Source organism: Poecilia latipinna, unplaced genomic scaffold (assembly GCF_001443285.1).
Source record: "Poecilia latipinna isolate Pla-1442-1.1 unplaced genomic scaffold, P_latipinna-1.0 Scaffold350, whole genome shotgun sequence".
In the NCBI taxonomy this organism is placed as follows: Eukaryota; Metazoa; Chordata; class Actinopteri; order Cyprinodontiformes; family Poeciliidae; genus Poecilia; species Poecilia latipinna.
In genome coordinates, this window is record NW_015112966.1 from 183,669 (window position 1) to 211,206 (window position 27,538).

Below are 27,538 nucleotides of genomic sequence, written 5' to 3' on the forward strand. Positions count from 1 at the left end.
CTTCAGCGTTTGTTCTTATTGGGATTTTATGTGAAACATAAAGTGGTGCATAATTCTGAAGTGGGATGAACATGACATGTGAAGACACTACATTTTAAATTAACAATATTTTCATTAAAAATTATTTTTAAAATTATATCTCTGTGATCATTTCTAACTAACGCTTCTTTAGTCAGGTGTTTTTAATTGTGTGGATATTTATGTCATAATTCACCAAAATAGCCTTCACAGATAGACAGAGTGCACAGTATAGCATGTTTCCTAGGAAACATGACTTAATGTTTTTTTTTTTAAATAAATTCTAAATTGGGGTAAAAGTAGACAAAGTGGCAACCTTTAGATAAGAACTATAGAGGCATAATAAAATGCATTCTATGGATTTGTCAGAATATTATGAATTTATTTGTTTCCCGTAAAGCAAAGTGATGATTGTTTTTAATTAATCATTACTATTCAATTTCTGCTGAAGTCATAGTTCCTCCTAGGCCTTCTTACTGTTGTAATATGAGTCAGAACAGGAAACGTTAAGTCTTTTACGATAAATTATGAATGAAGAAATTGTGTACATTTCTCATTGTTCTGAAATATTTTCGAGTCTCACATGTTTTAACGTAAATCAGTATTTATGTCCAAATCAATCCTGCAATCTTGAAGTAAACTAGAGCTGATTATAATGGAATTGTTTCTATTGAGCAACTTGGTTACCACTTAACGGTACTAAACATTAACCCGGCCTCAGTCGGTGATTGGTTGGTCACCGTGTCAATCATAGCCTCCTGCGCTGTCATTGGTCAGCACACTGCAGCTAGGAACGCCCTCTGAAATGTTTATGGGTCTGGGAAGATTTCTGAGCGGACTTCAACAAAGTAACCGAACGGAGGAAAGCGCTACAATAACTTGGAGTCCGAGCTGTAAAATATGCGCTAGCCTTCGCTTGTGAGCAGCTGGACTACAGAAGGAACACTCCGTCATCATGGAGCTGGAGGAGAAGAAGAAATATGGTAATTGTTTAAAGCTCCGAGCCATGCTATGCTTTATTTGTCCGGTTGCCTTCTCATTCGTTACATATTAACCAGTTGTTGGTTGACTCCTCCACGCGACACAGTTTCTCACGGTGACGTAGTGAAAACAGTTTTAGACGCATTAGCTCTCAGTCTCCTGTTTTCTCCTTTAAAAATAAAAACAAATAATTGTCCTTTGGTAGCTCGTGTAAAGACTACTTTATCTCTCGTGCTTTGTACGTAAGTAAATAAACGAACATAACGCTTGAAAGATGTTGCGCGTGATGCTTTCGCGTTAAGTTGGGGCAGCACTTCGTGCGTTGTTAGGATGAAAAGCGTCCCAGTCTACGTTGTGCTCGTCCAGTTGGTGCCACATTCCTCAGACTGGTATGAGAGGCAAGCAGGGGCAAACTATCTATAGAGCTAATAAGTCAGCTGCCAGTCTTTCTGTTTCGTTTTATACCAAAGTGAGCTTTTGGTAATAATGATATGTGTCCTGTTAAAAATAGCGCCTGTCCAGCGCCCTGGTCTAGTTCAAGTATGCATTCCCCTTAAATGGGTTCACTTTTTGTAAGGTTAATAAAATGTGACTGACCAACATAAAGCAGATTAAAAGTGTGGCGTGCATTTTGTTTTTAATAACCCCTCGCATATATTGTCTAGAGACAGAAACAGTTGTAAATTCTTCTTTGCAAAATAACAGTCTCAGTCAGATTGGATCAAAAGTATCTTTCTTGCTGCTGATTCTAAACTGTGTTTAGGTCTGAGCTTTGACTTGGCCAATCTAGCAAAAAATATACAGCATACAATTTTGTATGTTTAGTTTCACTATTTTGTTGGAAGGTAAACATTTTCTGCAGCTGCTAATAAGTTTTCTTTCATTACTTTTACATTTACCATTCCATCATGTCTGATCAGCTTCCCTCATCTCTAGCTTCATTTCCATTAAAAAGTCTACTAATGTCAAAAGAACACAATTTCACAATTGCGGTGTTTCAGTTAAATAAATAACAATGCAGCTAAAATCACTTGTGAATAAGCTTGTTAATGCGTTATTTAAAAAAAAACATGCCATCATCCTCCTACCACTTCCTGTTTGTCTTCTTCGCCACTTGTAACATCTAGTTGTTGATGTTACAACAACGAGTGATTTTTCACATCACTCGGGTGTTGTGAAAAAAAAGTGCTTCCATTGCTGTTTTGCAAAATATATCTATTTCGATACGGCCAAAAGATCATATCGCAAAAAGTCTTTGTTGAAAACTTTGGGTTTTTTTTTTGTTTTTTTTTTTTTTTTTTTTTTCAAAATTGGTGTGTTTCCGTTATTCTTGTAATCCCTTGTGGAATTTTAAGGTCAATGGAAACACAGCTATTGATGATCAGAAATATCAAACACAGTATGATACTCTGAACACCATGTTTCACAAGCTAGTTTTAGTGTTTTTTCCCCAAACAACTCAGGTTTGGTCTCTGAGGGTTATTGAAATAAAGTCAAAATGCCACTTTATTACTTTTTGTTGGTCTAAAAAATCCAAATAACAACACATAGTACTGATACGAGTTTGTTTACACGCAGCTTGGCAAGTCTTTAGGTGGTTTTGAGGTATTTGCACAGCTTAAAGTTTTTCTACAGTTCCCCTGCAGGATGCTGACAAGCAGAAATGAGAAACACAACCCTTCCATTTGCTGGCATTCTGTTTTCCTCCATTGTGTGCCTGCACACACCCATTTCCACTCCGCCTGCCACATGATGGCTAATTGATTCACTTAGCCTCCAAGAAAGTTTGCTTTCTCCTTTTCCTCATCCTCTCTCTCGCTCTCTCTCTCTCTCGCTCTCTCAGTGCTTGCTTGCACAAAGCAAGTTTCAGTTTAGTATCATAACACAGAGCAAGGAATATGCATTTGCATGTTGGCGTGAGGGAAGTAATTGGCAGTGGCTTCGCTCCAGAGCTCACTTTTGTAGCAACGGCGGTTTCCCTGAGGAAACGTACCCACAAAAACACTCAAGCTAATATTTCAAAATGCATCTTCAAACCTAAAACTGACTTGGAGAGAAGGAAACGGCAAACAACCTAAAGCTCTCCGGAGTGCAGTGGAGGATTTTCTGAGTTATTTCAGGGTCTGGTTTGTGAAGAAACCTCAATGACAGGATCAGAGAGCAGCTATGCAGACATGCCCTGCTAAAGATTAGGTGTAATTATGTGCCATGTGTAGAGAAGTGGTTTTGAAACCTGAGCCGAGTGCTTCTCTGTTGTGTACGTTGAAGTCACTTCGGCCTACATCTGCAGGTTGCTGTGAGCTCATTTCTTCTGATATTTTTTTAGGTAATCTAGCAATCAGTGACAACCTGCTCTGCTACTGCAGCCACACACTTCCACTTTGATGTTCTCAATAGGCCACCCACAGAAACAAAAGCATGTGACTAAACTTGTGCAGAATCTAAACCCATCATCAGCATGTTCAGAGCTGGCTGGAGACAGCTTTTATCTTTGAAAAATAACTGAACGCTAAATCAGGGGTCTCCAAACTGTAGGCCTCGAGATCTACTGTCTTGTTGGCAGGCCTTTGCCAGACTCGATGGCATGCTGAAGAGGTAGTGGAATCATTTGATTCAGCTGTGTGGAACAGGAAAAGAGCTGGAGAGACGTAAATCTTTCATTGTGTAGTGATTTGATTTTGACTTTTAGGGCCACGATTCGATTCAGAAACTAATTTTCTCATTCAAAAGGTCAAGAGATTCTGTTTAAATTATGTGACTGACGAGACGAAAAGACAGTGTAAACAACTAGAACATTTATTTAAAACCAATCTTCAAGGTTCCAGACAGAAAAAGTGTGACGATTGCAGGAGTGCCTAAATGTAAAAATGTATTGTTTTCCAGAAAGCACAATCAAATAACCCTCTTTGGGTTCTTTACAGAATAAATCCAGGAAATAACACTATTTCTGAAATAAATACCATATTTTCCGAACTATAAGCCGCAACTCCAAAGTTTAAAAAAAAAAAGTAAACGTACACATATAAGCTGCAACGGACTATAAGCCGCAGGTATCTCTGCCGCTCCAGGTTTTCCACAACGATGCAGCAGCAGAGGGGGGCGGGCACCCAACATTTGAGTCATAACAGGTCAATTGAATATCACATTTATTACAGCTGAAAAAGTTGCCAAGTTTAGATTTAACCGAACTGATTACGGTTGTTTCTGAACGGTAACTGTAACAGTAAAAGTGCTGATCCTTTGTGTCTGCTACTAGCATGTGCTAAATGAAAATGGGCATCTTCTTCTTCTTCTGCTTTAGATTTCAACAGTCCAGCAAAATTTGTTATTGTGACTGGCATACTTAGTCCTCAACGTGGCTGTCGCAGGTTCGATTCCCGGCCTGGCAACCTTTACCGCATATCTTCCCCTTCTCTCATTACCCACTTTCCTGTCAATTCACTATCAAATAAAGGCTGCTAGAGACAAAAACCTAAAAAAAATTGTGGTGAGGAGCAGCACAGCTCTTGTTCAGAGCTAAAAACAGATATTATTTGTTACACTGTAGGTTCCCGGCAGCAGAGAGCTAGCGCCTATTTTAGGTGGTTCTTATCTACTCAGCCGATCCAAAATACCACCACCACCGAAACAGATACAAACACAAAATTTGTCACTTCTGCCTTCTTAAGCAGTGTGATAACTTTGACTGGCTATGTTCACACAGCAGCCTGAACAGATGAACTGGTCCAATATGCTCTTTTCACCCACTAAAACATCAAATTTGTGCCACTTTCATATGTGATAGTACTAACTTGGAAACTTCTCCAATTGTTTTCAAAGTGTCTGTGGTTTCGCTTCGCATTTTATCCAACATTTGCATAAATGCGTCATAATTCTTCACCAGAAGAAGCCAGACGCGGATAATCTGGACGTCAACAATGGCTGAAAGAAGCAGTGCCGACGCTTTGGTCAGTCGTGTCACTTTGGAGAAAACAGAGGGCTTTCCAAATTCCCTAGAGGATTCATGGATAGTTTATTGTGTTGCTTCCTGAGTAGCTCCATAAATAGATCTGAATTTGGACTGAAAAGCAAGGATTGCATCCAGAAATCCACGCCCTTTGTCCCTAATGAAAGACTATTACTGAGGGATGCGGTCGTAACCCGGAGTTAAAGGTTTCCCAACTGCGTCACCTTGATAACGGATCCTAGCATAGTGTTACTGCAATAATAGCTAGCCCACTTCCCAGCCAAGAGATACACATCACAGAGACAGAATGGACCATCAAAGTCCAGACCTTGATCCATTGGAGAATCCATCCAGTCTGGCTGAGCTTGAGCTGTTTTGCAAATAGGAATGTGCAACAATTTTTAGTCTGAACTTTAGGTTGAATGCAAATAAGCACCACACATTTTTTTTATTATTATTTTCACTTCAGCATTGTGTTTAACTGTGTTCACTGAATTCCCAGTAAGTGGAAGTTTGCGGTTATAAAATTACAAAAATGTGAAGAAATCCTACGGTTGTGGATACTTTTGCAACACTCTGTAGTTGCATGTAGGCTTTTGACAGGGAGATGACTCACCACAAGAGATTTGAACATTTTCCGTCATTATAGAATGTGGAGGGAGGAATCAAGACAATAAGGGGAGGGAAGTCACGGAATGTTGAGACTCATTAGCTTCAGTGTCTAGTCTAAAGATAACATCAACTTCTTGGGCTCAGGTTATTCTAATCAAATGTCGCTTTCTTTAGAATCTGGGCAAATAAATGTTTTTTTTTTTTTGTTATTTCTTCCCATTTCAGCAATTTTCTTTTTTTTTTTAAAGGGATATTTCATTGGAGTTAACAGCCTAACACTATGGAAAAAGATTAAAGCTTCTCAATGCTGGCATCAATCATAAAAGTTGTGGTTCTACCTTTGAAGCTCTGAAGCTCTCTAATTAGACATCATCCCACATGTCTGACGAAAGGAGGATTTTGAAATTAGAGTGTGGGATTAGTTACATGACCAGGTTGCTCTGCAGTTTCCCAGTGACGGCCTCGCCCTCTGATGTGTCGAATTGATGCCGGAACTCAAACCAAACCTGGAATATCGGCATGTCACAAACACCAACGGCTCTGCGTCTGTGGGGGTGGAATGAGAGCACATTCCAGTGGTTGATGACTTTATTTATGTGATTAGATGTTGTTCCAGAGAAACGTTATCAAAGGAATGCTTGTCAGTTGCAAATATTTGTGACTGAAAATTGAGGCTATCAGGTTTGTTTCCTTTAGGCGGTTTGAAGCGTCTTTGTCAGACCAAGTTAAATGTATTGGTGGACGATGTAGAAAGGATAACAAAGTGACAAATAGAAATGGAGAGCAATGTGTTTGTTAGCAGATAAGGCGTGTCCAAGATATTTGAGTTTATTTACATTGACAAGCACTGACAGTTTGCACGAAGATCAAATCATATTACCAAATATTCCTAATATCTCTGATTGCATTTGCTATTCAAGACATTTTTTACCACAACATAACCTCAAAAGTACGTTCAGTTTATCCTATAACCCTCTTCTTCTTTTAATATGTGACGCAATAAATCATTTAATCACATAATTAATTAAAACAAACTCAATTTCCATTTGCATGATTCATTGTTTTTCTCTTTTTTCCTCTCTCCAATTGAATCATCTACATTTAGTAGTGATGAGTGAAATGGAGAAAAACGACCTTTTTAATTTATTGTAGTGCTTAATAGGAGTTTAGATTTTGCCTGTCAGCAGAAACATTGAAAGCACTGCTGAGAGCTGCAATACTGGCCATGAAACAGGAGCAGGTCAGATGGAAACTTTCTGTCACTTCATGTTTTTTCCTCCTCCTTTCCTTCTCTCCCTCAACATCTGAGGAAAACATTTACAACACTTTGGTCCGTCTGAGCTTTCGTTGTTTGAGTAACAGATTGGTTTAACACGGTCTAAATGCAGAACAGAGGGAGCAGATCAAAACATCCGGTCGCCATCAAAGACGACTAAAAAAAAATAGAGCTTCTGGATTTTTTCCTCATTGAGTTCCAATGCAGTGTCTAAAGGTCTCCACTAGGGGGAGACCATGCAGCACAACCTCCTAACCAGCAGGTGATTGGCTCAAAACCCCACACCTAAAACTAATTGGTTATAAACATGTAATGCTGGAGCTTTCCGTTTTTCCTGAACACATCCTAAAAATGTTCTCCACTCCCATCATCCTTATGTGACCGTAAGCTCGTAAAGCACAACTGTGTTTTTGTCGTGCTTTTTTTTTTTTTCTTTTATACATTTTCCCGGCGCAGCATGAGGTCTGTGGGAAAAGGGTGGAGACTGGTGACCTGCAGGGAGGTGGAAGCAGTTTGTTTTCAGAAAAATAGAAAAGAAGGAGTGTTGCAGGTTGTTCAGACAGGATGGACTGGTTTTGTGCTCCGTTTGCGTTCCCCTCGTTCATTCACTGGCAGGAGCAGAGCGGGAGCAGAAGTTAACTTTTTCTGCATATCTTGGCCCTGAAAGCAAGCTTCAACATGTCCGAGGAGGAAGAACACTATGGAAAACACGGTAACGACTCCTCAAGCCTCCGTTTGATCTGTGTTCATCAGAGTTATGTTTGTTTTTGAAGTAGAATGAGCCTCGGTTTGTGTTTGTGCGGAGCCAGCTACTGTTAGCAGCTTTTTTTTTTGCTCAGGTGTGTTAGAGCAGCAAGCTGGACGTCAAATCTGTTTCCAATACTGACCTGACTTTTTTTTTCTGCTTGTCGTTCTGGAAATGCTCCGATGGGATTTCAAACATTCATCTCATAGCTTGACTTGACAGCATGTCAGACGTGACTGCACACATGAAATATGAGACTGGTGCCCTTTTTGACATGAAGTGGTTGGAGGCTTGCTGTTGTATTTGCCTCAACTAAACACATGCAGACCTTTATGAAGATACAATAGAAAGTCATGAATTTAGCTTCACTGTTTATACTACTGATTTATTGCTAGAAATGATAATGATGTCAATAATTTTCAAGTTTTACTTTTTTTTTTAATCGTCTTCCTTCAGAGTTTTTATGAAGAAGGGTCTTTGAATCCTACATTTATTTCTGAAACACAAATGTCTTCATTGTCAGACGGACTTCTGTTTAACACAAAGCATGGCTTGTATTATGTAGCTGCAATTCAAATATAAAGTAGGACTGCACCGATTGTGCTTTTCTGGCTGAGCACGACTTGCCAATTCCGATTTTACCCGATACCAATTTATTTATATATCTATATATATTTTTGTCTGAAATGTTGCTAAATATTGCAAGAAAGTTGCTGACTATTGCTAACTGCAAACATGCAGACATGACCTGGTGGGTGGGTCCATCAGTCAATCTTCTTTCTCAGTAGATCAGAAGAGGACAGCTGAATTTTAGACCTTTGACGATGCAGATAAGATGAGCTTCACATTTAAGTATTATTTTTTTTGGCCTCAAATTAATGCAATAGCACACAGTAAGACAGGAGAGGGACATGACGTGACTTTTCCTGCTCTTACAGACACTGTTACAGTGATTTGTCTGATATATCTGTAATGATGTGCCACTTCCTTCCTCTGGTTCACTTCTTTAAGTTGGTCCTTTTGCTTTCCCACTGTAGGCCAACTGTTACTGTTTACTTGCGAGCAAACCGTCCAAGACTCATGTTTTCTCCCGTTTGGTTTGCACCAGAGTGCAGACAAGCGTTCATGCCCAAATGAAGTGAAACATTTAACCCTCGTATGTAGAAATGGGGTCCAACCGACCCCACACACATGTAAAACTTGTATCATTTGCCATAGTCCTCTACGTTTGTCTCAGTCCTCGCACGCACAAGGGTTAAGGAAAGAGAGCCTGCTCTGGCTTATCTGTTATAGATTTCACAGGACCACGAAAGTACGGATTCAAGTTGTTAAAATAAGGCAGCTAGACGGACAAAAATATGAAATTCTGTCATTTTTAAGACTAAAATACCTGGTTAATAATACATTCTTCTCCAAATCCAACATTTTCATAACATGATGTAACCAATTCACACCTGCTAGACAAGTTTAGATGCAAAGTATTTCCAGTGAGAACTTCTCCCGTGTTACTGTAGCTTCACTTGACCTCCAAATACCACAGCAGGCTCAGGAGAAGGAAAATGAAACTACAGCAAGAAAGCTTGTGTACAAACAAGAAGTCTCACTTTAACATAAACTCTAGGTGTGTATCTCTGTGTGTGGTGCATTTCAGGTTAAAACCATTTAGTGAAGTAACCAAAGGTAGGTAAAGTAACTAGACACTTCAAAATATAGTATTACTCAAGTATAAATTAAAAGTATAATGCAGTAAAATGACTCGTTGAATTAATTTTTTCTCCCAATTTATTCAAGTAAATGTAACTAGTTTTTGCATATCTCTGATTTTGGGACATAGCTTGGTATACATGTCAAAGCGGTTTGATGGAAAGTAAGTTTTGGCTCAGTACTCCTTATAAATATGATCGGTTTAGTCAAAGTAAAGCACAGGGGCAGATTTCTCATGGTTTTGCTCCGGCTTAGTCACCGACAAGGAATTTAGTAGGTTGGTGCCGGGCGTGTTGCGCTTGGAGGGAAACATCAGCTGACAGAAGAAAGGAGAGGAACAGTCAGTTCCTCTCACCGTGGAGAGGAACTGACCGTTCCTCTCCTGAACTGACATCAGGCTGATTTCATGTCACTGTGGGCTGACCTGAAATCAGCCCGATCTGTACGGAGTTCCACAGGGTGGGAAACGCAAATGGGTTTGTACAGGAATCTGTTTGTTGGCTTAAAGCCCCATGAAACCAGAAATTGGTTAAATTCTTAGCTCTTGTTAATTCAGAACCACCAAACTACTGAAAAACCCATGAATAAATGCTGGATAAGCACTAAATTAATTACTCAGGCAGGTGCTAAAATAAGCTGGTTAACGTTGGTTAGTGAAAGTGCTACATGGTGATTATATGGTGATATCATGTATGGAAGTCTGTCACAATAAATTAATTGCATAAGTTCAAATGATCTTGATGATTTTGATGCTTTTTTTTAATGAGACTTCATAATATATTTTATTTATAGTTTTGGTTGTGTGTGGCTTTTATTTTTGGCTTTTTTTGTTGTTTTTTTATCTTGAATATTTAAAATATCTTTCAGTTCATGTGTCAATTTTTTACAAAATTGAAATTTTAGTGTGTGTGTTTTTAAGAAAATGTCTGAGATTAATCTAAAAATTTCTGAGGGATTTTTAGTGGAAATTTATACCATCACAATAGACCTTGATGCCACTAACTTTTTTGTTTATTATTCTTTTTCTCTCTTTCATAATTCTGGTGGGATGTTATTTTAAGTTCATTCTTTCAGTTCTTCCTTTTAATATGCTTATGTTGTGGATGGTCTTTGTTTCCTGCAGGTGAGCCCTTCAAACACGACCCCTCCTTCAAGGGACCCATCCAGAACAGGTGAGGCCAGGACTGCAGGGTTGGATTTCTCATTGTGTCGCTGATGAAGGCTTTCATTCATCGTTTTCTCCTCTCCAGGTCCTGCACTGATATCGTCTGCTGCATCATCTTTATTATCGCTATACTGGGCTATATTGCAGTGGGAATACTCGGTGAGGTCTGGTTTGCGAATTTAAAAAACAAAAAAAGAAAAGAAATCCAGTTATAAGCTGTAAACATTTCCATTGAATCTTTGTGCTTCCAGCCTGGTCCCAGGGCGATCCAAGGAAGGCAATCTACCCAACAGATAGTAGAGGCGACTTCTGCGGACAGGCTGGGACTCCGCTCGAGTGAGTTACTTTTTGAGCAAATCTAGATATGAAACTACATGTAGTGTATAAAAGATCATATTTAAAATAAACAAACTATGCTTATCCTGATGGGGCAGAGGGGTAAGTAAAGCCTAGTGGCCCGCTAAGATTTTAACACACTGTGGGAAACTGTGGTTTAGGCTTTGTAAAACAGCATTAGATAAAGAAAGCCTTCAAACTACCTTTCAGTCTTGGAAGCTTTTTCCAAAACTGTTGCATAAAATATTGTCGACCAGAAAAATGTTCTTTTCCCCACAGGAATAAGAGGAAGTTGTTCTACTTCAACATCATGAAGTGTGCCAGCCCCATGGTGCTGCTTTCATTCCAGTGTCCAACCACACAGGTGTGAACTCGGCCATCTTCAGTCTCTTCAGTGTTGTGTTTAGGGACCTGGGGAAACTGGGATATTCTAGTTTGTATTCCTTTTGCATCACAACTTTGTTTTGTTGTTGTTGGATTTTATCCTCCCTGCTGCTATCTGCACTTGACAAAACTTTTCTACTATAAATGTTGATCCTCAGCTGTGCGTGGAGAAGTGTCCCGACAAGTTTATGACCTTAGCCAAAGCCTATACCAACAACAAAGAATTTTATTACTACAAAAACTTCTGCAAGGAGACTGTGACAAGTTCAATGGTGAGTTCCCCTCCTGTAGCATTTTTTAGTCTCTAGATTAGTGCAGATTAATCTAATCATTGTTTCTTCCTTTGCCTGTTTTTGATCCTGTATTTCAGAGTTTACCAGAAATTCTTCGTGACAGACTCTGCCCCACTATGCTGATCCCCAGCAAGTCATGTTAGTGGATTTTGTACTTCTGAAGCTGTCGCATTAATTGCATACAATTGAAAGCATTCGATTTGCAATATTAAAAATGATATTAGTCAGTCTGAAGCCTATTGCCTGATAACCTGACAAGGTCCCAAATTAGCTCCCTTACAGTCCTTGATTGTTTTTTTATAAAAGATCACTGCAAAAGGTCAAATTACACAGCGCCTGCAAAGCTGAACCTTTTCCATGTATTTACAGGAATTTACAGAATGCCTACTTGTGTGTGTGTGTAGTGTATTGACTTTCTCAAAGAGATTGGTCTCACCAGCTGTGGATTCAAAGATAATGGCCGCCTACAGCTTTCTAAAATACTACACAGTTTAGATTTTGTCTGTCTGAAGGCTTCATTGCACCAGATTTTTTTTCAAAGATATCAAAGTAAAGGGAACTGTATAGAAATGTAGGCCACACCTTTCAGATTTCTTCTATGCACTACTTTGGTTAATTGCATCAAATCCCAATAAAATACACTCAGGTTTGTGGCTGTAAGGGGCAAATCTATATAAAAGTTAGATAGCTAGCTAATTGCTACTGAAACTAATGCTTCTGATGGGACTCTAAAATATTTTTTAAAGATATTCAAAAGTTTTATAGCGTATTCCTTGTTGACAAACTTTTCGAGCTGCTATATACCTCAGTGTGGTTCTTTCTTCCTTAGTCACCCGTAGGTGCTTTCCAGCTTTGGGATTGAAAGGAGGTGTAGTAACTGTTGGAAACAGCACCACGTTTGATGATGGAGAAGGAAACCAACGGGATGCTAAAGATCTTGTGGATGGAGTAAAGTGAGTACACAGCAGATCCCAAACGCCACAAAAACGATTATTAAAACATGGCAGCAATCAGGTTTCACACTGTGGAAATGAATCTCTTAGGAATGCCACTGTGGTCATGGAGGCTCGTCAGGTGGTTATGAAAATATTTGAGGATTACACGCAGTCCTGGTACTGGATCCTTATGTGAGTAACTATTTCTCCTTCTTGTCTCTTTAATTATGTATTTATTTCTTTTCTACTTTAAAGTATTATGTAAAATCAACTTTTTTGAGCTTTACATTGCGTTATGTTATTCCCTCATCAAAAACATACCTGGAGTGTTGCCTTGAATCTTTCATGCATGTTTGAGAAATCCTTTAATCTCCCGTGGCAACCACTCAGCTGTGCAGAACATCTGGGTGGACTTAGCTCCGCCTTTGAGGATGAACTTCCTCAGCGGTGCCTTTTACGAAATTCTGCTTCTCCCTCTCAGGGGAGGGAGAATCTCAGCCCTCCTCTGAGATTCTCCCACTCAACTCCTTCAGACTAGCCAGCAGCAATTAGCAAACACCTGGTGGAGCTGTGCATCTACTGAGCTCAGAGGAGCTGCTTCTCAGTGCATCGCTGGTAAAAACATTGCTAAAGGTTTAATAGTTTAATAGCCATGTAGCGGTGACTTCCTGAAAGTGGAGTTTCAGAAAGAGCAGGAGCTTCTTAGAGACAGAGGCCCAATTTCAAGAAGTTAAATCTCAAAGTGAAATTTCTTGAAGTCATTTTTGTTATAAAATGCCATATATATATATATATATATATATATATATATATATATATGTTATAAAATGACACTATATGCCTGGAAATACTTCCCCTTTAACTGTCAACTGTGTTCACTGTGGGTGTTTCTGTGTCTAATGTTTGAGCCTTCCTCTGCAGAGGGCTGGTTATCGCCATGCTGCTCAGTCTGCTGTTCGTCGTCCTCATGCGCTTCCTGGCCGGCATCATGATCTGGATCATCATCATCGCTGTCATAGCTGTAATAGGATACGGTAAGGGCCAGAAGCACACAGTCATTGTATTTTCCTCCATTTTATTCGGTTTTTCTGTGGCTCTGCTTTGGAATACATTTTTGAAAAGTTGAGCAAAGTGGATTTAGGAAGCTGGGGCATCATTTTGTTTCATGTCGACTACCGTACAATATCAGAGAAATTGGTATTGCAGAACCAAAAACGGAGCAGGGTGGAGTTCTACAGGGCTGATTTTTAGAGCGATGCTCAGAAGATGAGCAACATTCCTGAAAGTTAAGCTCACTGGGGGCATGTCATATATTTTCAGTTTTATTGTAATTAACCTAATTAATATTGATGAAACTTCCTCTGACTGTAAGATGTTGTTCTGTCCTGGTGGTTTGTACGATGTGGTCTGCTACTGAAATCAGTAAACGATTGAGTGGTTTTTGCTTCACAATCTGGCCAAGCCAGTAGTTCTCCCAGTTGGAGTAGCTTCTACTGTTCCCACTGTTCAACTTGCAATTGATGTGCTACTTTAGGAATCTTCCACTGCTACATGGAGTATAACAGCCTGAAGAATGAGCCGGGCGCCAACGTGACTCTACAGGAGCTGGGCTTCCATACAGACTTCACCATCTACCTGCAAGTCAGACAAACATGGCTGGCCTTCGGTGAGTGATTAGAAACCTCCACCTGTTCTCTGTTGTTTGGTTTGGATGAGCTCACTCTCTTTGATTTGTTTTAGTGATCATCCTGGCCATCGTGGAGGTCATCATCATCCTGCTGCTCATCTTCTTGCGGAAGAGGATCCTCATTGCCATTGCTCTCATCAAAGAGGCCAGCAAGTAAGATTTCATCAGGGTACTTTGAAAAACATGATGGTGCGTGCATCACATATTTTTTAATGTCTTGACCTTTCAGCTTCCACATGACTGGAAATCTTTACAAACAGTTAGCATTTGCATTAATAGGTGAAAGGTCACTATTTATTTTTTTATTTTAATGTACATTTCTACATAAAATAGTTTCTCTCTTTATATGCTGGAATCTTACAAGAGTATTCCTGATTATGATAATAATAATAATAAAATAAGTTAATCGGTGTTTAGTAGTTGTTGTAAAATAATCATCCAGTTGTGTGACAGCAACTCTGCCAGATGGTGGTTGGTAAAACATTAAATATGAAATCATTGTTTTAACTTTCCCTCCTTATGGATCTTCTGCAAACCTGGGGAATAAGGAACGAATCGATCGACTGCATGACTCGATCTGGTCATCATCTATTATTTGATTTTTGAGACAAATATTTTATAAGTAGGCCTGTCACAATAACAATTTTGCTGGACAATTAATTGTCTAAAAAAAAATATTGCGATAAACGATAATATTGTTTCAAGACCTCTTGACACCGATTTAATGGTAATGACTAATAATGCATGTGATTTCCTGCCATAGATAGATGCACTTTATTTTCAAAAGAACACATAACACTGGAACTGATGAACTAAATAAACAACCAAAAACAAAAATAAAATGGATTCTCAGTCTCCATTAACAAAAAACGTACTTGAATAAAAACTAAACAACATAAAGCCTTCAGTGATCACTAGATTTAAATAGAGAAGATGGGCACATCCGACTACCCAATGCAGTAGATCACACTACACGATTTTTTTTTGCCCCTATTTTCCCCTTAGGACAATCTAAGATCGTTGGCCGATCTAAGCTTGTCTCTGGTGATTTCGTAACCGATCATCCTGCAGTGTGATGTAGATCGTCGTGGCCGCTCCGATCTAAATCAGGGGTTTTCCCCGACTGGGAGCTTAACGCTGAATGTGACAGGTAGCCAATCAGAAAGCCGGATTCTCCTCCTGCTTTCTGAGGGGAAATTACGGAGGGGAATCCCAAACAGCTGAAACGGTGCAACCCAAAGTCCAGCGACATCGGAGATGATATGTGGAAACAACATTAATATTTATTCAACATTTCGTGCAAAGAATATAGAAATGACAAGGAGAGGAGTTGGAGCCAAATTGCTACCGCAGTTGATAAACCGGGTAAGTTTTCAGCTGTTCTTCGTTAACGTGACATAAATAGGTTATAATGATTTTCATACAGTCAGGACTTTACGCTGACTTTAACCTCATGCATCACAGGTAGATTCTAGTAAAGCATTGATTAATGCCTGGTTTTAAAATTAGTTAACTGGACTTGTAGCCATTATTTTGTGCCCAGGTGGCTGGACACCACACGGGACAATCGAACCATTATACGTGGGATTTCTGTCGGCTAATATGTCTCTCAGGTTTAGGAAATGGGCCGACAACTCGTGTCATGTGCACTGGACATTACACTAAGGAAATGAGGAAGGGAGGGTCAGTGGAGAGCACCGGAGCGGAGCCTTTTTTCATTCAGTGTCATTAAGAGAAAGAAAAAAGGCAGGAAGAGACGATAAAGCCGATAATTAAAATGAGGTTGATAGGTTTAATTTATCGTGCGATTAATTGATTTATCATTTATCGCGAAAGGCCTATTTATAAGTAAATAATAAATAACAATTAAAGCCCATGCTTTGAAGGTGTTTCCACTTAGAATTAATGTTTTTTTTTTGTGTGCATATGTGAAATAAACTTTTTCCTCCATTATAAATTTAAAAATAATTCCTGTGTTAAACTGGACAATTTAATGAAATTCCCAGAAAGATCTTAGCTGAGTGACAACATAATCAACTACACCCTGTTCCAACTGGAGAACTAGTGAACTGCATGCTTGTGAACTCGGCAAGAACGGACTTTGAGCTGTTCTTGCAGGGTGCGTACTTGCCAAGAACACAAGAACGTTCTTGAGTGTTGAGAAACGACCAGAGAAAGCTCTGCTGTTGCCATAGGAACAGCATGACAGGAACACTCTGGTACTTTCTGAAGCCTTGGCAGAACCTGGACCATGCTAACCTGGATTTCTCTTCTTCTTTTCCAGAGCCATTCGATATATGATGTGTTCCATGTTTTACCCGCTGTTCACCTTCTTGCTCCTGGCAATAGTCGTCGCTTACTGGGCCGTAACTGCTGTGTATCCTTCACTTTGTACTGTTTGTCTCATATTTTTGATAAACAGTTGCACATAGGTGTAGTAAACCAGCACTGATCTGAAAGTAAGGAGTAATCCGCAAAATGAACCACTTGCCTTCTGTCGCCTGATCCTGATCAGCCAGCAGAGGGCAGCCTTGCAAAGAAACGGCTTTGACTCTAGATAACCTGACCTTACTTGTCTTCAATAGAAAAAAGCTAACTTTTTCAACAAAGTTCAACAGGCATTGTACAATAAGTAAAATTTTTAGTTTTTTCCTCTGTTATTTCTTTTTTTACAGCAGCAGTATGTCAGCAGCCTCCTAAATTAATTACCCAAGTTATTTTTGCAAAAAGATGATTTAAGCAAAAAACAAAAGTTTAGACTTATGTTATGAGAAGCTGAATGGCTAAAGTTAGATTTCTACCATCTAATCCCAGTGCTTTGTTGTTTTTGTGCCGTTTCATTTAAATGTATTGAATTATGTAGACCTTTACAAAAAAAAAAGCCAAAGTCTTTTACAAAGAGCACTAAACAAAACAAAGAATAAATGAACATTTTACCTCTTAACACATTTACACAGAAGCTCATCTTTATTTAGACTGAACATGGAGGTGGGAGGGATCTTCCTCTGAACAACATACTGAAAACAGAGCATGTTAAGTGCATCGAGTCCAGATGGCTGTAAAAAGGAAAAAATAATGTAAACATAAGCTGCGTTTCCATTACAAACGTGCGCATCTGCTAATGTTGATAAAACACAATTTCCATTAAATAAGAAATGCAATTAAAATCACACATGTATAAATTCGATGATTCGTTAAAAAACATGCCGCGCCATCAACCTCCAGCTACTTCCTGTTTGCTTCTTCATGGTTTCTGCCAGCGGCAACATCCAGTTGTTGATAATGTGACTCTTGTGATGTCAAAAGTGTTTCCATTGCAGTTTTGCCAAGTAAACCAATTTCAATATGGCCAAAAAACGAACCCCACCTCACCCTAGTGCCAAAACTTTCAATTGAAAGTTGAGTTTTTCACAGTTGCCGTCTTTCCATCATTAGTTTACCATCAAGTCAGACTTTGTTCTGTTCTCCGTGTGTGATTCCCACAGGAAGATCATTTATGACCTCCTTTATCCTTATAAATAATAATTAGACTCTGTGTGAATATTGACCCAATGATGGTTCATTGTTTCATAAAGTATCCTTCACGTTAAAATGCTGGTGTTTGGAGGTTTGATCCCCCGACAGGCCAGCAGTAAGCTTCGGTCTATCGTTGCATTTACCTTGACAGAGCAGCTTCTTGTCCACTTCCAACGATGCCATCTACAAAGTGGTCAGTCAGTTCAATTGTGTGCACTCTGGAAACTCTTGTGATCCTGCTGTGAGTTTTCCATTTAATCTCTTTCCAGTTCTTTTAAAAAGCTGCCACAGCAGCTTGGTGCTAAATCTTCTAGATCCTACTGATGCGGTCACTCCTACCTCTGTTTTTCAGAACTATTCCACAAGTAAGATGAAAGCGGAGTGCCCGGATTCACAGTGCAATTTTGCCTACTACGGCGGAGAAACGGTTTACCACAAGTACCTGATTGCCCTGCAGTTCTACAATGTCTTCCTCTTCTTCTGGTGCGCCAACTTCGTCATCGCTCTGGGACAGATGTCTTTAGCTGGGGCTTTCGCCTCCTACTACTGGGCCTTCTCCAAGCCAGGCGACATTCCCACCTTCCCGGTGTTTTCCGCCATGGGGAGATCTCTAAGGTACATTTGATCTATAAAATACTTTATTCCATCTGATGGCATTTTTTTTTAAATTAGTGATCTTTTGATTAGTTACTCAGTACTTTCTTACTCCTTTTTTACCAAACACCTTTTCATTTTTGAGTAATTTCATGGATGTTTATTTTTACTCAAGTAAAATATGTTGAAGTTGTGCTACTCTTACTTGGGTACAGTTTTTGGCTACTCTAGCCACATCTACCACCAGGTCACATCTGCACCTACACAGTTAACAATAGTTACCCCAACTTGACAACTTTTTTTTGCACTACTTGGCGACTTTTTGGAAAAAAGAAAATTTCCTAAATTAGAAAAAACACGTCAGTTTTTTTTTTGTTTTTTTTTTTAAACTGATTGGTCTGAAAAGTGCAATCGATGCACTCTTACTATTAAGCACTAATATTTGCTTTATTTTCCTCCTCCTTTCTTCCCGCCAGGTATCACACAGGGTCTCTGGCGTTTGGTTCTCTAATCCTATCAATCGTTCAGATCATCAGAGTTCTGCTGGAATATTTGGACCACAAGCTGAAAGGTGTGTTTCTCTGTGGAGCCCCATGTTTTTGTCGCTGAGACTGTGACATGTCCTTGAAGTGGTTTCTAAGTTGCTTTGGGTTTAGATTTGTCTCTTGAATTTGTCATTCATAGGAGCCGAAAACAAATTTGCAAAGTTCCTGCTGTGCTGTCTGAAGTGCTGCTTCTGGTGTTTGGAGAAATTCATCAAGTTCATGAACAGAAACGCCTACATTATGGTGTGTGTTTGGTGAAGATATATGTTGAAGGTCATACATTAGAGTTTGCTGACCACCTTTTATGCAGACCTTAGTTATTTATTAAATGTTATATTATAAAAAATAAAAAGTTTAAAAAATGAAGAGAAAATCTTTGATCTGCTGTGCTGTTATTTTTTTTTTTTTTATTATTTACGGTAACTATACAGGAGCCTTACGAAACCTTTCTCCTATTGATTCTTAATTAGGACTAGAGGCATTGTCACACTGTGTGTGAGAAGGAGCAACATCCAGTGTTGCTCAGCTCTGCAATTAAGGATTTCACAAATGTCAATGGATAGGATGAGTGGAAATGTTACCAATAGTGGTGGGACTTGAATAAGATTCTTAATCACGCACATTGCAGATTGTGGAGCAAAGGCTCCAGCTCAGGACTTTTGTGTATTTTTTTTTATTTTGGTCAGCACAGTAAAATCAATGTAATTAATCAAACTTAACAAGTTAAAATCCCAGTTTTAGTTAGTAACTGTGAAATCCATGACACCATTTTGTGGATTAACCTCAGAAGCTTAAAATTGTTAGATTTTTTCTGTGCATCCCTAACGGAAATATTAAGTTTTTTCTGCATAACCCCTAAATTGTGTCGGGGTACAAATTCTTCTTCTGTTTTTTTTTTTTTTTTTTTTTTTTTTTTTTTTTTAACAAACATTGTCTGGGAATTACCGTTTTAGGATTCAAGAAGCTAGCAAAAAGTTTACCTCTAGCTAAACCCAACATCAGCAAAAGCAAATGTTTGCAAATCTCTTCCATTTTGATGACTTGAGACTAAGCCAAGATTTGTTCTTTGTATTACAAACAGCTTTGGCGTCATTTACTGAATCAACATCTTTTCCCCTCCTGTTGTTTATGTGCATGTTTGGCCTCTAGGTGGCGGTCCATGGCAAAAACTTTTGCGCCTCTGCAATCAGTGCCCTCAATCTCCTTGCGAGAAACCTGCTCAGGTAATTGTAAACTCCACCTCATGGTGTGAACTTTTTATTTTATTTCTTTTGTCTTAATAACCTGTTTCATCCTGCAGGGTCGCTGTCGTAGATAAGGTGACGGACTTCCTGTTATTTTTGGGAAAACTGCTCGTCGTTGGGCTTGTGGGTGAGTTGGTGTTGCTTTTAAAAGTGATGCACAAAATCAGTCTTCGCAACACAAACAGAACCACTAGTTTTTTTGCAGCATTTTTGCAGTTAAGAACGAGTGTTACTGAATTTACTGTTTTTCTTCTCAGGGGTCTTTGCCTTCTTTTTCTTCTCTGGAAGAGTGAAAGCATTTGAGAATACAGCGCCCAACCTCCACTATTACTGGGTGCCAATCCTGGTGAGCAACTCGCTTTTAAAAAAAAAAAAAGATCAGTTTTCAAGGTTGAATCTGTTCAGGAACAAGTCGAGTTTGCTGTTGAGTTGGGTTTCATTCCTCGTCTTGAACCTGGCTGTGTGTTTGTACTGTGAATGACGGCCCATGGCTCATGTTTCCCCATCCAGACTGTGGTGATTGGCTCGTATCTCATCGCCCACGGGTTCTTCAGCGTATACGACATGTGTGTGGACACGCTGTTCCTCTGCTTCTGTAAGTCATCACGGTGGTATATTGTTTACACAGTCACTGAGATCGAGCAACTGGCTTTTCACGACTTTGCTCTTGGGTTTGGTGCTTTCACTAATTCTTAAATACTTTTAATACGGTGTACAACAGCCACGTTTCTGCATGACTGCAACATATAAAAGCTTGGCTAATTTGTTCTGTATTACCTGAAAGTTGTGGCTGCTCGGTGATGAACTTTTAATTTTCAAAATCTGCAATGTCTTTGGGTGCTTCTGCTTGGCATTTGACTTTCTCTCTCTGTTTTTGTCTCTCCTCTTCCCCCTCTCTCACTTCCATTTCTCTTAATCCTGCTATTTCTCAATCTACTAATCTTCTACTACATCATTTAACACACACACACACACATACACACATGCATCAAGGTGAAGACCTGGAACGCAATGACGGCTCACCTGCGAGGCCTTATTACATGTCAACAACTATCCGGGAGATTCTGTGGAAGGGCGAGGTGGCAGATCCGAGCGCCTCTCCTGCACTGCAGCCACAGGATGAAGACGGCAGGCTGAGAAATCCCCAGAAGGACAAACTTTAGAGATGAGGACTTTGTGCTGAATTAGAAGTACAACAAAGAAGTGTGGTGATCCTTTTTTCTGAGGAGCAGAAACATTGACGAACAATGCGACAAATTGCCTTAAATGGAACCATTTAGTTATGAATAGCCGTCGAAAAGCTTCCTTTTTATTAATATTAGAAAACTTAAGATGATGATTAAATGTAAAGCATCCGATACAAATACAGGTATCGCCATATCTGATTAGTTCCGCAGATACTGATCCGATACAGAAAAATGGTGCTGAATTGACTTAATTTTTTTTTTTTTTTTTTAAACCAAGTGGACGAGTACAGCACACTTGAATACACCAGTAGCTTCACAAGCTTGGTCTAACATGTAAAACTAAAATGCAACTTTCATTAAAATAAATTAGGAATAATTCAGCACCATTTTACTTGCTTGGTTTGGTAAAGACCAAACCTCATGAGTGGTTCTCACCGCTCAGCAGTTGACGTTTCCGTTGCTTATTCAGCAATGAGAAATTTGGTCAATGCATTACCGTTTGAGTACTTTTGTAAAATGTTCAAAAGTCTACAAAGTGAATGATTTCTGACAGGATTTGATTCTAATCTGAAGCGTTTGCTTTCAATGTGCAGTAGCACAGCAGTGACCTTTTCTTCTTTGGGGATAGTGTTCATCTCCTCAGTTAAACCAGTGGGAAATCTGGCTGCCATTTTGACACTTTTGCCTTCTTAAATGGTTGCTTCTGCAACCAGTGGAAACTTGACGGCCATGTTGTGCCTCTGGTCCTCCATTTCTATTAAAACTATAAAACATTAGTTAGCTTTAAAACTAATGTCCAAAAAACTACATAATCCTGCACTTTATTTAAACACTAAGCCATATTTTATTTTACTCCATCTGTAGCTGCGTTCCATTGACCATATAATTGCGCAATTTAACACTTTGAAATTAAAGCTGCTTCATGGAAACGTGACAATTTTGGAAAAATTATTGTTTTTTGATGAAAAGTTTGTTAGAATTCAGTTTTGGTTTATTTCCCAAAACTGTAATTGGAACACTTTCTTTGCATTACACGAGTCACATGATCAATAACCAGACGTTGCAATTGGTGCAAACCAGAAAGACAGGAAGTGATAGGAGAATCATGGCATGTTTTTAATTATCATGTGAACAAAGGTATTCACATAGGATTTTAATTGCTTTTCTTATTTAACTGAAACACTGCAACTACAAAATTTCTGGGGCGTTTTTGACATTAGCAGAATATTAACAGAGTTTTGAGATTTGTAATGGAAACGCAGCTGCTACCGACACTTCCAAGACGAAGCAACGTTTATGCTTTTTATTTTCTAGGTTGTAGATATTTGATAACTCTTCCAAGCATATTCTTGGTGGAAAAGTTTCCTCATCCATATGAACAGTTCACTGAGATGAAGAATGAATTGAAAATGTCTCTGACTGCATGTTTCTGTTTGAACTATTAAAGCTGGATGCCTTTTTTTCCTATTAAACAAACAAGCTTTTGTCTCTGAAACTTCTCCCTCCCTATACTTTTTGAACTTTTACGCTTGGTTAAAACGATTCAGCTGCTTGATTAGTTTTAACAAAATCTTTTTCAGTGGAGGACCTGGAGAGGAATGATGGGAGTTCTGAAAGGCCATACATGATGCCTGACAGCCTCCTCAAGATCCTAAATAAGAAGAACAAGACCAAAGGAGGGGAGTAGAACCTTTGATCAAACTGTACAGCTCCATGTGAGACCAGTCCGTTAACTAAGAGACTGTGGCTTTCAGGAACACTTTGCCAAAGATAAGAAAGTCCCTGGATCATCAGGATTTGCGTGACGTCCTCTCATGTCAGATGTATTTACTTCGTAATGGTTCGGAGCGTCTGTCTGCATCACACACCATCATGTCCGTGTTTTCCTAGCTTCCTGGGTTTTCCAGTTAAGTGAATTTTAAAGTCTTTGATATAATCGGTTTCTTTTGTTTTGCATGTTTTTAAGAATATTTTTTAATCATGCAAATTTTCTTGAGCATGTTTTATGTTGCTATATGAAGGTACACGGTAACTTCTTGATGTTTAAAGTGCTTTTACAACTTCATGTGTAATCTTATTTTAGTACTTGATGTTACTAAAGCCATCACACTGCCAGACAGAGGCCTCCTCTACACTTTACATTATGGGAAGGGTTTTATTGGATACAAAAGCACAGTTTACATAAATGTGCGGGTTTGTATTTGGGACATATGCTGTATTTGTTTAAAAATAAAACTGTTTTTATACATTAAAAAAAAAAACTATCCCAGATATCATTGGAGTCATTCACAGCTGCCTCTGCATCACTGGCTTTAATTGTACAGTCCATATATTCTGTCTCTGTGCCAGTAGTATGTTTGTACTGCATTAAATAAATGTCACCAAAGTTTTACATTGTCCACGCATCCATGGTCATAAATTTGCACACCTAAAATTAAAGCCTGACAAGTTCTTAAATTCCTTTTTTTTTTTTTTTTTTTTAACTTGGCCTTAAATGGGTTAATCACAGGTCTTAAATTTTGTCATGGCATGACCATTTAATGTAGAATATTCTTTTTTTGTTTGTTTGTTTTTGTTTTCTCTCTGGACTTTCAGTCAGACAAAGGTTTTAGTCGAGTACAGACCTTCAGTGCTTTCTGTACCTCAAGTGATCGAGAACAAGCTGCTAATATACCCCTGCTAGCTAGCTAAGGTTTTTTGTGTCATAAGTGCAAATTTATTGCCAGGTTGACTGGAAGGCGTTTGTCGTCGCCATTGTAGAGAGCATGTATAGAAGAAAATATCCAAATTTTCTTCTGTACATTTCTGTAGTAAATCTTAGTTGTAAAAAGTCTTAAATTAGCAGAAATCCTATTTTAGAAGGTAAAGAGAGGTAGGTGAAGTCATTAAGAAACCATAACTAGGCTGTTTTAATGGTAAGGCATGGGGCAATTAAAACATATTTAAAACAAAGCAAAAAAAAAAACTGATGGAAATGTTTTTGACACCAACAAATTTTAGGTCCTTTTAACATAACGAAAATGCAAAAGCAAACGCTGCTTTATAACTAAGTCAACTTTCAGATAAGAGGTAAATTAATGCAGAACTTAAAAAAATAAAATAAAAAGTCAAAAAAAGTCATCGATTCGTGAAGACCTCATGACGGTGAGTCAATGACTATAAGTTGGGCGATACGTATCCGGTCTTTGTGAAGGAGTGGCTGGAAGAAAGTCGTCTTAAGTGTTTGAGTTCCCATGTTTTCTTTTATCTCCAAGTTTGTTTGTTTTGTTGTTTTTTTTTTTGTTTTTTTCAAATAAAAGATAATCTACATTGGGAACTACATTATATGTAGTGCCATGCGTGTGCCACCTAGTGGCAGTAGTCTAGTGCCAAATGTACGGAGCTACCCGACAACTGAGCGAGGAGTTTTGACCAAACCTTTCTCAAATCACACTTTCTTTTCTCTTAATTTTTTATGAATTATCTTGCTTTATTGTCCAAACAGTGAAGAAGTCTTTCAAACAGCTTGGAGTGTTGAACAAAAAGCTGTCAGCTGCTTCAGAGCCGCTCCAGTGAAGCTAGCTGCTGACATTTAGTGAAGTAGTTTTCTAAGCACACAGCTAATGACAAGAAGTGCTTGTCATGAGGCTGATGAATGTGAAGACCTTCAACAGGTATTTGGGTCTTGTGCTCTAATGATAAGGAACCGTCTGTCTACATTCCTCAGTGCTGTAACCTATTGTTTGTCAGCTTTCCTTCCAAGTCTTTGAATTCCTGAGTCTAAAATGCCAGATATATATATAAATTTTACGTTGCAATAATGCACAAGGACACAGTGGACTCACTGACAAGCGCCTGCCTGGCATTCTATTAAGCCAATCGGAACCAAACTAATTACCGAAAGAATGTATATTTATTCTTGGAAAATGCTCAAATGAAAGACCTGGGATGTCATTTTCAAGGCTCTCTCTCAAAAGTATTGTGCAGTAGCTGTTCTTTACAGATGTCATTCAAAGGTTGGACTTGGGCATGAAGCTAGAATACCTCAACAATGAGTCTTTCTAGTCAACCAAAGAGTTTACATTCCATTGCCATGAAAAGATGGTGGAGTAAAATAGAGAAATAGTTTGCAACATACCAAGCCAATCTCTCCTTATGACACCTCTCAGGAGTGAGAAGTGAGCAAAATCTGTGAAGAAGAACTTCAGAAAACGTTACAGCCACCAGTATCTGGTAGGGAGGACGGCTTAAGGGCGTTTAGACCAAGGTTGAGATTATCAGAGTGAAAACCGAACAAGCAAGGTTCTCATGCGCTACAAAACTTGTTACAAAACCTTCCTGACCAAAAGAAATTTATCTTTCTTTGCCAGAAACTAGATTTCTTTTTTTTAACTTAGTTCAATATCCAACATGATTGTGTGTAAAACACACAGTAATCACTGAAGGTACAACATAACTCAGGTGTCGCGTCATTCCCACGTCTGCATTCTTAGCCAGCAGAAAGCATCGAATCTATTTGTGAACATGTTCCTTTTTGAAATGAGTTACAGCAACATTTAATTTTCCTTTGCGATAAATAACATATTTTTGAATAGAATCAATGGGCCTGGATTTGGTATTTCATTATGAACTGATGCTAAAGCAATAAACTGCATGGACAAATAACTTGGATTCTTGACTTTAAGGCAAAAGTGTGTAGAGGACTTTTTCACTTAGTTCTTTTATTATTATCATTACTGTTATTGGAATGATCATTTAAAGCAAAAGATCACATAACAAATCTATAGATTATGATTATGTGATTATAATCACAATAGAATGTAGAAAACCTTTAAAATACCAAATTTTACCCATTTTAACTTTGATGCTTGTTCACTAGTGGACTCTCTTTACCAGTGAGGTGATTTCTAAAGGTAATCACTGGATTATATTTACGGTCAAATGCAAATGCACACCATACTAATCAGAGTTTTACATTTGTAAAATCTGGGGATAACTACGACTCTTTTTTTCCTTCCACCTCAGTAATTACATGCCTCTTTGTGCTTTTGCGTTTCTGCATAAAATCCCATGAAAATACTTTGAAGTTCATGACTGGAATGAGGCAAAATGTTCAAAAAATGTAATATATAATTGACATGTACTGCGTCACGCTTACACAGAGCGTGGGAAATGTAGCGATAATAACAGAAATGCCAAATAAAACCTTAGTGGGCCCCACCCGGCATCAGCATCAGCGTCTTCACACCAGTGACGATGCTGGGAGGATGTTAGCTGCAACCCGAGCTGCACTGTGAGGCACAAAGAGGATCGGAATGTCGCGTTAACCGTGTCAGTGCTCTTGTTGCCACAAAAGATATACGCATCATTATACGCATGAGGGCTAGAGCGACTCATATTCATTCACTTAGTGCTCTAACCGTACTGTTGTTGGTGGATTTTCTATTAGAACGAGAAAAACAAAGCAGCCAGCTGGCGCCCAGAAAAATGCCAAAAGCATGAAAGAAAAATAATCTTTCACAGAACAGAGGAGTGTGTTTCTTTCCTGGTAGAACGGACATGATGGTGGCCACACTGAGGGAACCTGGCTTGGAACAATAAACACATTTGATCACGAACAAGGTGACCTATCAACATTTTATCGAACTCTAACTTATCTGAAGGAACTAGTACGATTTCTTCAGGAGGAATCTGCAGTTCCTCAGATGTGAGATGCTGTCTTAGCATCAGTGTGAAACATCAACTTTATCTGACAGTCATACGCATTTTCTCCTCTCATGAGGGTTTTTCATGCTCTCTGTGTTTAGTCATCATGAGGCTGAAAGTCAAACATTTGGTTATGTGAGCATCCTTCAACTGATTCAGTCATCTGGTGGCATATAAAAATAAATAAATAAAGTAAAACCACAACAATTAGAGAGACTTGACATGGTGTTTCTTTTCTGTTTGTTCTTTGATTTTAGGCTTATGTTTGTATGTCATTGTGTTTTAAGTGATTGTGTTAATATTTGTGATGCTTCACTGTGCTTTTATATTGCCCCTTACAGACAAATAAAGTTTTATTGAATTGAACTGAACTGAACTGAAATGAATGGAATTGAATTGAACTGAATTGAATTGAACTGGATAAAACTGCTGGACCTACAGTATCATATAAAAAGCGATGAAACTCTTGGAGGAAAATAGCTATTAAAGTCACATTTAAGGTCACACCACACCATTTTCATTGGATTTAAGTAAGATTTTAAGTAGGCCACTGCTGTGTGCTGTTTTTTTTTTTTTTAATAAAACAAAGCTAATTAATTCTAAAATAGCGCAATAGAATAATTAAAACTTAAAGAGTAACTAGATCGATAAAATAACAGTGGTTGACTAGAAGCGAAAGGACTTT

The 27,538-nt window shown here is 38.7% G+C and overlaps 1 protein-coding gene across 5 annotated transcripts; it reads left to right on the plus strand.

The window, feature by feature from the left end:
- The first annotated feature begins 791 nt into the window (after positions 1-791).
- LOC106949548 (choline transporter-like protein 2) lies at positions 792-23,562 on the plus strand. 5 transcript variants are annotated; one of them, XM_015035873.1, is made up of 23 exons: positions 7,293-7,545; positions 10,406-10,454; positions 10,533-10,606; positions 10,699-10,783; positions 11,063-11,147; positions 11,326-11,439; positions 11,538-11,598; positions 12,290-12,413; positions 12,504-12,587; positions 13,317-13,429; positions 13,930-14,061; positions 14,136-14,235; positions 16,367-16,459; positions 17,755-17,839; positions 17,951-18,213; positions 18,669-18,763; positions 18,877-18,980; positions 19,887-19,960; positions 20,038-20,108; positions 20,239-20,327; positions 20,492-20,576; positions 20,975-21,171; positions 22,749-22,838. In XM_015035873.1, the coding sequence occupies exons 1-22, from the start codon at positions 7,512-7,514 to the stop codon at positions 21,142-21,144; spliced, it is 2,184 nt and encodes a 727-aa protein (XP_014891359.1). In that variant the 5' UTR covers positions 7,293-7,511; the 3' UTR covers positions 21,145-21,171; positions 22,749-22,838. The 5 variants fall into 5 exon arrangements, with proteins under 5 accessions (XP_014891360.1, XP_014891362.1, XP_014891359.1 ...); XM_015035874.1 differs by lacking the exons at positions 7,293-7,545; positions 22,749-22,838 and adding an exon at positions 792-1,001 and having other exon boundaries at positions 20,975-21,931; XM_015035876.1 differs by lacking the exons at positions 7,293-7,545; positions 20,975-21,171 and adding an exon at positions 794-1,001 and having other exon boundaries at positions 22,749-23,562.
- Positions 23,563-27,538: the final 3,976 nt, after the last annotated feature.